This window comes from Dermacentor albipictus, chromosome 8 (assembly GCF_038994185.2).
Source record: "Dermacentor albipictus isolate Rhodes 1998 colony chromosome 8, USDA_Dalb.pri_finalv2, whole genome shotgun sequence".
Lineage (NCBI taxonomy): Eukaryota > Metazoa > Arthropoda > Arachnida > Ixodida > Ixodidae > Dermacentor > Dermacentor albipictus.
In genome coordinates, this window is record NC_091828.1 from 68,164,509 (window position 1) to 68,177,208 (window position 12,700).

Sequence of the window (12,700 nt, forward strand, 5' to 3'; positions counted from 1 at the left end):
AAGCACCCCGAAAATATTGTTTCCTCTATCTAACTGTTTTCCTTCCATCAGAAAATCACCGTGGATATTCCCAAGATAAAAAAAAATAATTGCGGGAAATACGCGCAAAGTGGGGTGCTTAAGTTTGCGTTAATTTGTAGGGGGACCGCTTGTCTCGAAAACAAAAGGAAGTTTCATTGTATTTTATGAAATACGTCATTCTTTTATGAATGTCCTATATTTTTGCTAAGAAGGTTTGTTCTGTTTGCGGAAGTGAGACTTATACCCTGCTGCAAAATTGTCTGAAAACCCGCAATCTGTGACAATAGCACAGCTTCCGCGACAAAGCAATCGTACATCTTAGTGCGTTTTCCAGAAAGTACTCCAATAACACTGCGTACGGGTTTTACTGTGCACGGGTTTCTTTGCACACTCGCACTACGATAGCTGACATTGGTTTATTTCGTGACACTTTTGTACACATTCCATGGCTCGACGCTGTTGGTGACATTAGCTTCGACTGGTCGAGAATTTGACGTCATATCGTGAAGGAATTTTGGAGCAGTATATTAACAAATGTTGCAGAACGCCACATACCGAGGTTTCAGCGGCGGGGAGGAGATTTACGAGAAGCTCGAGGGGCGTAAATCCTGCGCAAAGGCGAGATTCACCTACTCGGACGAGTCTTCGAAAGCTTGACTGCTGAGGTGACGATCAAGCAGCTTACTTGTAAAGCCGAACTTGGAATACACATTAGGTACAGGTACACGCGACACAAAAATATTTATGAGCCCGGAATTTATGAAAAAGTGGCAAATCCTCGCGGCTTCAGCATTTGTGTCTGGATTTCGTCGGTGCAGTTTGGTGCTTAAATAAAGAAAGTGTACCATTTGCGTAAATTGAAACGTCAGCAGAAATAAACTTATCACCACGCTTGTTGCGCGTAATTAGTTGAGAGTGCGATGTGCAGCCGCTGTGCAGAAAATTTAGAGCTGTGGTATGTTACGAAACGCATGCTTCGGGTGCGTTTCGTAGCCTGAATTAATCTGCGGTCTAAGTGCGAGGTGTATCTCGAAACGCAAAAGCGTATTCTAGTCCTTCTCGCCTGGTCATTTGCTCATTTGCTCATTCTCATAGGACATTTTTCGTCAGAAATAACAAATGCAGAAGGTCATTTCTTGGCGGCGAGTTCGTAATTGCCGGAGTGTGGATGCTCGTAATTGCCGTAATTGCCGGATGTGGATGAAGAGCATGACGAGGACAGAAGTGCAAAAAAAAGGAAAGAAAATCTCAACCACGGCGCTTGCGTTCTTATGTGAACCGGAATTTTAGAACACTGGTAAAACGCATTAGGTGCACATAAAGGAAACAAGTGAGATCTAGGGTTAACAAAAACTCGTCTCCGCGGGTATAATCATGGCACAGCTGCTTATACAAATACGGACACCGATCACAGTTATAAAAGTTTAAGAAACCCAAAAGACGTTTCGGCTCCTGCATGGGAGATGAAAGGTATTTGTTTATTAGCTTTTAAACACATGTATTTTTTACAATACTGGTTCCAGACCCACAGGCAGCAAAAATGCATCCGGAGACACCCACCACGATGTCTTTCATAGCCTACTGTGCAGATTGTGAACGTACAGCACCATTTTTTGGTTGCCGTTGTTTGGAACGTGATTGTACATAAGCAGAACCTTTACGTGGGGGGGGGGGGGGGAGGAGGAAACGTTTGCTTTCTGCACTTCGGAAGCAACATGGTTAGGGCCTTAAATAAACAGCAATGCAAGACTACGTACCGTAGTCAATGAGCATCCTGACATCGACGCCCATGCTGGCGGACAAGTGGCCGAGGTAGAGGAAGGCCATGAAGGTGCAGATACCTTTGGAGGCGGTGTCGGCCACGAGTACAGCCATCACGTCTCTGTGACAAGCGGGTTCGTGGCACTGGTTAGCAATCTGCATTTAGTTATAGTGTTCAGCACGGCGTCTATTCTGCGTACTGGTGTAAAAGATAAGGCTACACTTCGCAAGACGAGGCCTACGCGTCATCTGAAGGAAACCGCCACTTCCGGTGCCACTCGTGGTTACCTTATATTATAGAAGAAGATGAACTGTACACACAGAAGACACCTGTACACACCGGGCGTTGCGTCCTGAGAGCAGCGATGTCACGCCTCGAGCCCGACTTATCCATTTTATACGGCATTGCGTTGACATCACTCGCGTGATTATCGTCGCTGTCAGTGTGCTAGTGTATAGCTTACTCGTGGAAGTTGTTCTTGAAGGAGTTGAACCTCTGGATGCCCAAGTAGATGGTTCCCGTGACGCCCACGCTCTCCAGGCACGTGTACAGGGCCTGGGACCACATCTGCGCATTGACATTCCCGGGCAACGATATTAGTCGTGAGGCAAACACAGAACAAGGTCACAATCGATATTAACTGTCTTACTGGGTCAACTATTAACCTTCTAATGCCCAAACCATCATATCAGAAAGAAAGTTGGTAACATTCAACATATAGCCGTAAAGCCACACATATAAAAACAAAAATCAAGTGAGCTCTTCCTAGAAAGGAAGGTGTGCAAGCTGAAGAATAAGCTTTCTGTTCAGGGTATGCGATTGCAGGGTCCATTTCGTGACTGTGGTGTCGCACTACCACCTCTATTCACCTCAAGGGTGCTATTTTAGCGGTGGAAAATCCAAATCTATGATTTTCCTAAGGTCATTCGATTAGGCTTAGGGTGCAGACTGCTGCTGTCGTTTTTATAGGCTTTGCATTATTCAGGGAGCCTTGAAGAAGCGCGACTATTTGCCGTATTTACAGCACTGAATAAAACTCAATATAAACATTTTTCTCGGAAGTTATTCGCGAGGTGGTAGTGTTTCCTATCGAATAGTTTTGGTAAATTGAGCATGCCAAATTTTCTGCATCGTTACAACTGTACACTTTGCTGTGTGGGTGCCGCTTGGAAGGCGAAACTAAGACTCAAATTTTCATTTGTTGCTTGTATGTTTCACATATGGAACGCATTGAAAATTGCCCGATGCAGGACTCAAGTTGTCTATTTTGCATAGCAGACACACTGTCCACCAAAAACGTTCGCGGAAGAAGCGATTAAGCTCACCTGTTTGTTTGTGATTTACTGTGATTGTTCGTATAATTAATGATTACTAAATGTTGTTTGACAGGCCGCCATTGGAATATGAACCTGGCAACGTTTAACGCTAGAACGTTATCTAGTGAGGCGAGTCTAGCAGTGCTATTGGAGGAATTAGAGGGCAGTAAATGGGATATAATAGGGCTCAGTGAAGTTAGGAGGCCAAAAGAAGCATATACAGTGCTAAATAGCGGGCACGTCCTGTGCTACCGGGGCTTAGCGGAGAGAACTGGGAGTCGGATTCCTGGTTAGTAAGAATATAGCTGGTAACATACAGGAATTCTATAGCATTAACGAGAGGGTGGCAGGTCTTGTGAAACTTAATAAGAGGTACAAAATGAAGATTGTACAGGTCTATGCCCCTACATCCAATCATGATGACGAGGAAGTCGAAAGCTTCTATGAAGACGTGGAATCGGCGATGGGCAAAGTGAAAACTAAATACACTATACTAATGGGCGACTTTAATGCCAAGGTAGGCAAGAAGCAGGCTGGAGACAAGGCAGTGGGCGAATATGGCATAGGCACTAGGAATAGCAGGGGAGAGTTATTAGTAGAGTTTGCGGAACAGAATAATGAATAATGAGGATAATGAATACCTTCTTCCGCAAGCGGGATAGCCGAAAGTGGACGTGGAGGAGCCCGAACGGCGAGACTAGAAATGAAATAGACTTCATACTCTGCGCTAACCCTGGCATCATACAAGATGTGGACGTGCTCGGCAAATGCGCTGCAGTGACCACAGGATGGTAAGAACTCGAATTAGCCTAGACCTGAGGAGGGAACGGAAGAAACTGGTACATAAGAAGCCGATTAATGAGTTAGCGGTAAGAGGGAAAATAGAGGAATTCCAGATCAAGCTACAGAACAGGTATTCAGCTTTAACTCAGGAAGAGGACCTTAGTGTTGAAGCAATGAACGACAATCTTGTGGGCATCATTAAGGAGTGTGCAACGGAAGTCGGTGGTAACTCCGTTAGGCAGGATACCAGCAAACTATCGCAGGAGACGAAAGATCTGATCAAGAAACGCCAATGTATCAAAGCATCTAACCCTACAGCTAGAATAGAACTGGCAGAACTTTCGAAGTTAATCAACAAGCGTAAGACAGCTGACATAAGGAAGTATAATATGGATAGAATTGAACATGCTCTCAGGAACGGAGGAAGCCTAAAAACAGTGAAGAAGAAACTAGGAATTGGCAAGAATCAGATGTATGCGTTAAGAAACAAAGCCGGCAATATCATTACTAATATGGATGAGATAGTTGAAGTGGCTGAGGAGTTCTATAGAGATTTATACAGTACCAGTGGCACCCACGACGATAATGGAAGAGAAAATAGTCTAGAGGAATTCGAAATCTCGAAGGTAACGCCGGAAGAAGTAAAGAAAGCCTTGGGAGATATGCAAAGGGGGAAGGCAGCTGGGGAGGATCAGGTAACAGGAGATTTGTTGAAGGATGGTGGACAGATTGTTCTAGAGAAACTGGCCACCCTGTATACGCAATGCCTCATGACCTCGAGCGTGCCGGAATCATGGAAGAACGCTAACATAATGCTAATCCATAAGAAAGGGGACGCCAAAGACTTGAAAAATTATAGACCGATCAGCTTACTGTCCGTTGCCTACAAACTATTTACTAAGGTAATTGCAAATAGAATCAGGAACACGTTAGACTTCTGTCAACCAAAGGACCAGGCAGGATTCCGTAAAGGCTACTCAACAATAGACCATACTCACACTATCAATCAAGTGATAGAGAAATGTGCAGAATATAACCAACCATTATATATAGCTTTCATTGATTACGAGAAACCGTTTGATTCAGTCGAAACCTCAGCATTCATGGAGGCATTACGGAATCAGGGTGTAGATGAGCCATATGTAAAAATACTGGAAGATATCTATAGCGGCTCCACAGCCACCGTAGTCCTCCATAAAGCAAGCAACAAAATCCCAATAAAGAAAGGCGTCAGGCAGGGAGATACGATATCTCCAATGCTATTCACAGCGTGTTTACAGGAGGTATTCAGAGACCTGGAGTGGGAAGAATTGGGGATAAAAGTTAATGGAGAATACCTTAGTAACTTGCGATTCGCTGATGATATTGCCTTGCTTAGTAACTCAAGGGACCAATTGCAATGCATGCTCACTGACCTGGAGAGGCAAAGCAGAAGAGTGGGTCTAAAAATTAATCTGCAGAAAACTAAAGTAATGCTTAACAGTCTCGGGAGAGAACAGCAATTTACAATAGGCAGCGAGGCACTGGAAGTCGTAAGGGAATACATCTACTTAGGGCAGGTAGTGATGGCGGATCCGGATCATGAGACGGAAATAATCAGAAGAATAAGAATGCGCTGGGGTGCGTTTGGCAGGTATTCCCAAATCATGAACAGCAGGTTGCCATTATCCCTCAAGAGAAAAGTATATAATAGCTGTGTCTTACCAGTACTCACCTACGGGGCAGAAACCTGGAGGCTTACGAAAAGGGTTCTACTCAAATTGAGGACGACACAACGAGCTATGGAAAGAAGAATGATAGGTGTAACGTTAAGGGATAAGAAAAGAGCAGATTGGGTGAGGGAACAAACGCGAGTTAATGACATCTTAGTTGAAATCAAGAAAAAGAAATGGGCATGGGCAGGACATGTAATGAGGAGGGAAGATAACCGATGGTCATTGAGGGTTACGGACTGGATCCCAAGGGAAGGGAAGCGTAGCAGGGGGCGGCAGAAAGTTAGGTGGGCGGATGAGATTAAGAAGTTTGCAGGCACGGCATGACCACAATTAGTACATGACCGGGGTTGTTGGAGAAGCATGGGAGAGGCCTTTGCCCTGCAGTGGGCGCAACCAGGCTGATGATGATGATGATGATGAAATGTTGTTTTTATGTTCATAAATTTTTGAAGGTACTGCTGTATTGGAGCTACTCCTAGTCATTAAACCGGTTCTATACACATTTACCGTGCTTCTGTACGCGCTGATATGACTGAACTGCAACGGAGCTCGCAGCATTTAAGGGAGGCAGGAACATTGCCACCTGGTATCACAATGGCCTCAGTTCAAAGTGAGCATTCTGCTTGTGTGTTTGCCAATAACAGGTAGCAATGATTTGCGCTTACTACATGCACGGGCACTTGGAAGTGACGGATTAGTGAGTCAAAATCAATCAATCAATCAATCAATCAATCAATCAATCAATCAATCAATCAATCAATCAATCAATCAATCAATCAATCAATCAATCAATCAATCAATCAATCAATCAATCAACTATTAATTAATTAATTAATTAATCATAACGACTCACACACACACACACACAACAAAAAAACACTTAACTGTTTTAACATTTAAATACCAGCGCAAGGACGGCAGAGGGGACAGAAGAGAGAACAAAACGCTAACTTCTAACAGTCATTTTATTTTCATAAAGCGTAGCAAGATATACCTATAACCACCCACTAGCCCACCAACTATGCGCAGAACGCCGCGACAAAGCCATACAAAATTCATCGTTTCAATTCATCGATAGCCCGAAGTATCTGGCCTCCTTGTCAGCGCGACAGAGTGGGTGCTGATGCACCCATCCTGTAATTAAATAATATATCCCGCTGAGATTATTTCATGCGCAAGGCGATCACTGTGTTTTGCAATTATACCACATTTTTTGGTATCTCGGCTTACATCCACACATGTAGCCATGGGAAAAAAAGCCAACCCTTTTTAGTGCGGTCAACATTGTACTTGTGCTCTTTCAGTATTTCATTAACGCATCGGCCCGTCTCTGATGTAATATTTACCACAGGAAATGGAGATCCGATAAACCACGTTCTTTGTGGAATGTATGAAATTATTCTTGTGCCTTATAAGGCACCCTCGTTTGGGCCTAGATGCTGGGACGGTCACTTTGCAAAGGTTGCCTCAGTTTTCTTGGGCAGAGAAGACAACATCGACGTTAACACTCTCAGCGACCTTTTTCAGATTGCGTACGATTCTATGGGATTTCCCGCAATCTTCTGTCTACCCGCGTTGCTGCATCTGGATTTTCAATTCGCCACGGATGAAAAGCTGCGCAGCAGGCCTTCAGTAACAGAGACTTGTGCAAGAGATCGATAGCCTGCCGAAGTTACCCGTTCCCAGTGTTCACGAAAGCTGTCGATCATTTTATGTTCGCAGTAGTTTCTTAGGGAATTTTTGAAACATGAGCTGACAATGCCAAATTTTATAAGTTTAGAGTGCGCGGAGTTGAATGGAACAAGCGGCTTGTTGCCACGTGGATAGTACATCCAACAAGAACTGTTGTTGTGTAGAAATAGCTTAACGTCTAGGAACCTTATTACACCATTCTTTGAAAATTCATGGGTTAGCTATAGTGGTTTAAAACATTTGCGCACTGTGTCCAGAACCAAAAGAAGCATCAGACTCGTACGAACTGGCATCACTATCAAGAAAAATTTAATAGTCATCCACGTATCTAAAAGCAGCTAAGACGTCAGTGTTGATCAACGCATCCGAGTCAGATGGCATCGACACAAAACTTTAAAGCATGTTTCACGAACAAGCCCAATCCTGCACTCTTCTTAATTACTGAAATGTTCTTTTGGACGAATTGCTTGCACATTTATTTTATCCCTTGAGGTTTTTTGGTTTGTCTACGTTCAAGCGTTATTGATAAATAAAATTATTTTTCTATTCCAACAGGGATGAGTATTTCTGGAATGTGATAGTCTCGATGGATCAATAATTGAATGATGGATCATCATCATCATCATCATCATCATCATCATCATCATCAGCCTGTACTATGTCCCCTTCAGGGTGAAGGCCTCTCCTTGTAATCTCCAATTACCCCTGTCCTGCCCCAACCGATTCCAACTAGCGCCCGCGAATTTCCCAATTTCATCACTCCACCTAGTCTTCTGCCGTCCTCGACTGCGTTTCCTTTGTCTTGGTATCCATTCTGTAATCCTAATAGTCCAACGGTTATCTAACCGGCGCATTACATGACCTGCCCAGCTCCTTTTTTTTCTCTTTATGTCAATGAGAATATTGTCTATACCCGTTTGCTCTCTGATCCAAACCGCTCTCTTTTTGTCTGTTAACGTTCTTATCAGCAATCTTCGTTCCATCGCTCTTGGCGCGGTCCTGAACTTTTTCTCAAGCTTCTTTGTCAGTCTCCAAGTCTCTGTACCATACGTCAGAACTGGTAAGACGCACTGATTGTAAACCTTCCTTTTCAATGATAATTATAAGTTTCCGGTCAGGAGCTGACAATGTGTGCCGTATGCGATACAGCCAATTTTTATTTTTCTATGAATTTACTTCTCATGATCAGGGTTCCGTGTGAATAATTGACCTAGGTAAACGTACTCCTTCACAGACTCTAGAGGCTTACTGGCGATCCTGAACTTTTCTTCTTTTGCCCGGCTATTCATCCTTATCTTTGCTTTCTGCATAGTAATCTTCAAACACACTCTTACACTCTTTCTGTTAAGGTCCTCAATCATTTGCTGTAACTCTTATGCATTGTTGCTGAACAGAACAATGTCATCGGCAAACCGAAGGTTGCTGAGATATTCGGCGTCGATCCTCACTCCTGAGCCTTTCCAGTTTAATACTGATCATTACCTGGATCATTCCTTTAGCTCTGTAACTAATGCTAGAAGTGATGAAAGCAAGCCGAAATCTATCCTCATTATATTGTTCAGAGCATGACAGCGTATTGTATAGCACTTTTTTTCTTGACTGTTCTTTTTTTTTGAATATCCGTTTTACCAAAACCGATATCCAAGTACAACATATAATGTGTGCAAGGTATGCATACATACTCATCACATCATAAAAAATTTCCAATAATCGATGACTCTCGTGATATTCCTTATAAAGCACATTAAGCTTGTTTTAGGCCAACATTTATTTAGCTATCTTGTGCCAATTTTTTGGGGTCACTTTTGAAAGGGGCATCCAGCTGTAACACTCAAACTTATCTGCCACAATGTAGGACGCATTCATTATCGTACTGAAAAAGCTGGCATTGTGATCTCCATTTGTGGAGATCTTTTGTGGAGTTTGCAGCCTATGTCGGCGAAGATTGAGAAGTTATGAACAGACACTGCGGCTGGCTCAATGTTTCTCACTCTTTTCGAAGATGCCAGAAACACTTTTAGACTTATTTAACACATACAAATCTGTCCTAGGAAGGGCTGGCTGTCGAATATGAATGGGACAGCAAGAGTGTACTGCACCATTTTATTTAAGTGTTTGACATATTTTGACAATGACACAATGAAAAATCAGGAGACACTGCGTGACATAATTTTCACGGTTCTTTGCCTGTGTACCAAATCTGCCGAGAACCATAGAGTTGAAGATTGTAATCTGCGCTTGGAAAGCCTTGCGCTCGGAGCGACAAATACTGCTTTTGGCGGCGTCATAGATGAAGTTCTAATTTTTGCGCGTTGTTCATTCGGACGCCTGTCGATGGAAAGATCTAGAGCGAGTGGTGCGTGCGAGGCTTCTGCCTATATGTCCTATATATTCTTTGTCACCTTTGTCAAGCCATCGAAATAACTTCTAACCTCTGTCTTGCCAACAAACTCGTAACACGTGAGAACTCTGATATCCCTATTTAGAAGAAAGCTAGAAGGGAAACCATAATTTTCATCTGAGGATATCGTTAACTGTCACATACGGCCGTTGTGTTCATTAGACAGGAAACATTAGACAGAGGAGATGTAGCGTAAGGTATGCTTACGCGACGTGTCTAGAATTATGTTTTTTACGTTACCTTTCTGTGAACCTATGCCGTTGTAGCATACGTAAATATCTAAACATCACACCATGACCAACAGATCGCCCTTTCTCTAGGCAGGCTTGGCGAACACGTGACTGAAAGCGCTAGCTCTACATGTACGAGCGCTACGACAACAAATTGAAATCGGTTTTGACCGAATTTTGGGCTGTTAAATTTCGTATCGCTTTTAGAGGTATCATGACTCGCATTTCATCCTTACGTCTGTAGGTTTTGTCAAATCGGCTTAAAACGTAACCTGTCAGGCTTAGTTGCACTATCGGCTGGTAATCCATCTAAACTCTTCAACATCCGGCGGAAAAAGCAGTGGTCGTTTATACATGGACGGGCCACTCTTACGATCTGTCAAATCTTCAACCTGCGGCTACCACAGTAGAGTGTCCGTGTATATCTGCACGCACTTCACATATGTTCTCCGTGTGGTACATCCGCATAGCAAGAGCGAATACCTCAAGCTCAGAAACCGACCACTACAGACCTCAGTGTATAACTGTGGTGCCGATGTGCCCCTTTGGATGACGTAGCACCCTCAGTGTTATCTGTTATTTCCCCTTTCCATCCCTTTACTCCCTCTCCACCTGTGTAGGGTAGAAAACCGGACACATGTGTGGTTGACCTCCCTGCCTTTCCTGTATATCAGACTGCATCTATCTCGAATCACTTTTCTTCACGAAATATATATAGGCAACGGCATCTCTACATCGCAGCTCGGCAGTGCATGAAACTAAACTGCTTGCCTCCACGCTGACTACGTGGCTCCAGTCAGCGTAGGCGAACGCGTGGAGTCCTCTGATGGCACCTTCCAAGGCCAAGGCCCGTAGTAGCAGCACGATGGCAGTTGCAACGTGTAGGCCCAGCATCACATAGAAGAACTGCACGAAACGCGGGAGCGTGAAAGAATAGGGTCCGTAAGATAAGCACGCAGAGCGGCAATGAAAATATTGGTCTGGTAGCTGATGAATCTATCGGAAGTCAACGAATGCTGCAAGTATATGAAAAAAAAGAAACATTTTTGCTGATGCGGGTGTTTGTTTGTTTGGGAAAAGATAGATATCGAGGCTGCATTGAACTAGACTGTGAGGAGCGAATGATGTTTCGGAAATGACCGACTAACCTGTATCACGATTTTCGCGGCACCTAAATGACGATGCACCTCGTTCTTTTAAGCACGACCTTCGTGCAGCCCTTTATCTCAGTGCACCCTTCAGGCATATGACTGACACATCGTAGACTGACATTGAAGACTGACACCGCGAAGGTGCCATGACCAAATCCTTGCGACAGCACAGATTGTCTTTTTCACACAAATAGCTACAGATATTCCGAATAAACTGGTGCAAGTTCCTTTTGTTGGCGTTACAAAAAGTTCCAGGTAAGGGCACGCTCTAAGGATGCTGCAAATGACCAGCTTATCATTCGAACTGGAGCCCACAGAGCTGAGCTGTCTTCATCGCTCGGATACCGAAGATTCGAACCGCTTTCGACGATGGCGCAATGACCTACAAATGAACAATGCCAACAACATCAGTGCATTCAAGTCTGGATCACGCAGCTTCACCAGGATGTGAAGGTGGAGAGCAAAATACTCTAAACAACCGCCAGCACTCCATGCATTGACGCTTCCTTGTTCCACATGTGGGAAGCCCAGCATAGCCTGCTGAAGCGTTGGAAAAGGAAACGATAAAATCGGAAGTATAAGAGGCGAATCGCACTACTACCACAAGTTGCTGCGAAATGCGCCACCATGTATGCAGAGAAAGCTGGTTCAGAAGTGAACAATGATCAGAAAGGCTTATGAGCAGATGATGAATCTGTTGAAAAATACGTGTACAGAATACCTGCTCCGCCTACGATTGCGCAATACGGACGAGGAGCTGTTAGAGGCACATCTGTCGGACCAGCGAACAAAGTTGGCGGTCGCGAAAACGGGGAGGTCCATCCTCTCACGCCTGGGGCTCTCTGTCCTATTTCGCCATCCGACGCCTCAGGTTAGGCTTACGCTATGCGATCCGGAGCAACGTCACCATGCCTCTAGTTTCTCGCAACATGCGCCAAGTGTATCGCATGCAGTGAAGGAAGTAGCGGGCCCGGGACGTGCTCGAGCAATACGGGAGTCAACCATCTGCAGGTTACAAGGATGCAGCGTCTGACCCCGGAGGAGCTGTCACAACGGCCACCATAATGGTGAATAAATATCATCGGTGAAGCATTTCATTCCTCGATACAACCGCCACCAAGCAGAGGAATATATAGTTCCTGTGCTCTCCTAGATAGAATTTGAAGTCACTGTGTTAAACAAGCGCAGCTTCGCTAGCGCCAAAATTGAATACCAACATGCTCAGAATGGTAAATCAAAAGCGTCCAACGGGACCAGCCATGATCATCAGGATGCCAGCTCATCATGGCATTCCGGACGACAAGATCGCCAACATCGTGGCTCGAGATTTGACTCGCTGAACAGACGTCGAGGAATCCGAGTCCGAACGTATACACCCTCTAGTCTCGTGCCAAGAGATCAGGCAACATTATAGGCTAAACCACAGAAAATGCCATCCCCCACACAAGTCACCACCATGCAGAGAGCAGGCGAGATTCCTCCGAGCTCTAGGAGTCAGTACGTTCCCCCAACCAAAAAGAACTCACCACATGGCCCCTACACAATTCTTTCAGCAATGCCACCTTTTCGAAGAACGCGGGTCTTTTAGGCATATAGTAGGGGGCTGGAAACTGGCACCACTAAAGCATT

The 12,700-nt window shown here is 44.4% G+C and overlaps 1 protein-coding gene across 3 annotated transcripts in view; it reads right to left on the reverse strand.

Annotated features, from left to right (window-relative positions):
- LOC135914518 (uncharacterized) overlaps positions 1–12,700 on the reverse strand; it is a 57,263-nt gene that overhangs the window by 32,769 nt on the left and 11,794 nt on the right. For all 3 annotated transcript variants that reach the window (XM_065447418.2, XM_065447417.2, XM_065447419.2), the window contains 3 exons: positions 10,692–10,826; positions 2,247–2,350; positions 1,779–1,903 (listed from right to left, as the gene is read on the reverse strand). In XM_065447418.2, coding sequence (XP_065303490.1) covers positions 1,779–1,903; positions 2,247–2,350; positions 10,692–10,826 — 364 coding nt within the window. The remainder of the gene's footprint in view (positions 1–1,778; positions 1,904–2,246; positions 2,351–10,691; positions 10,827–12,700) is intronic.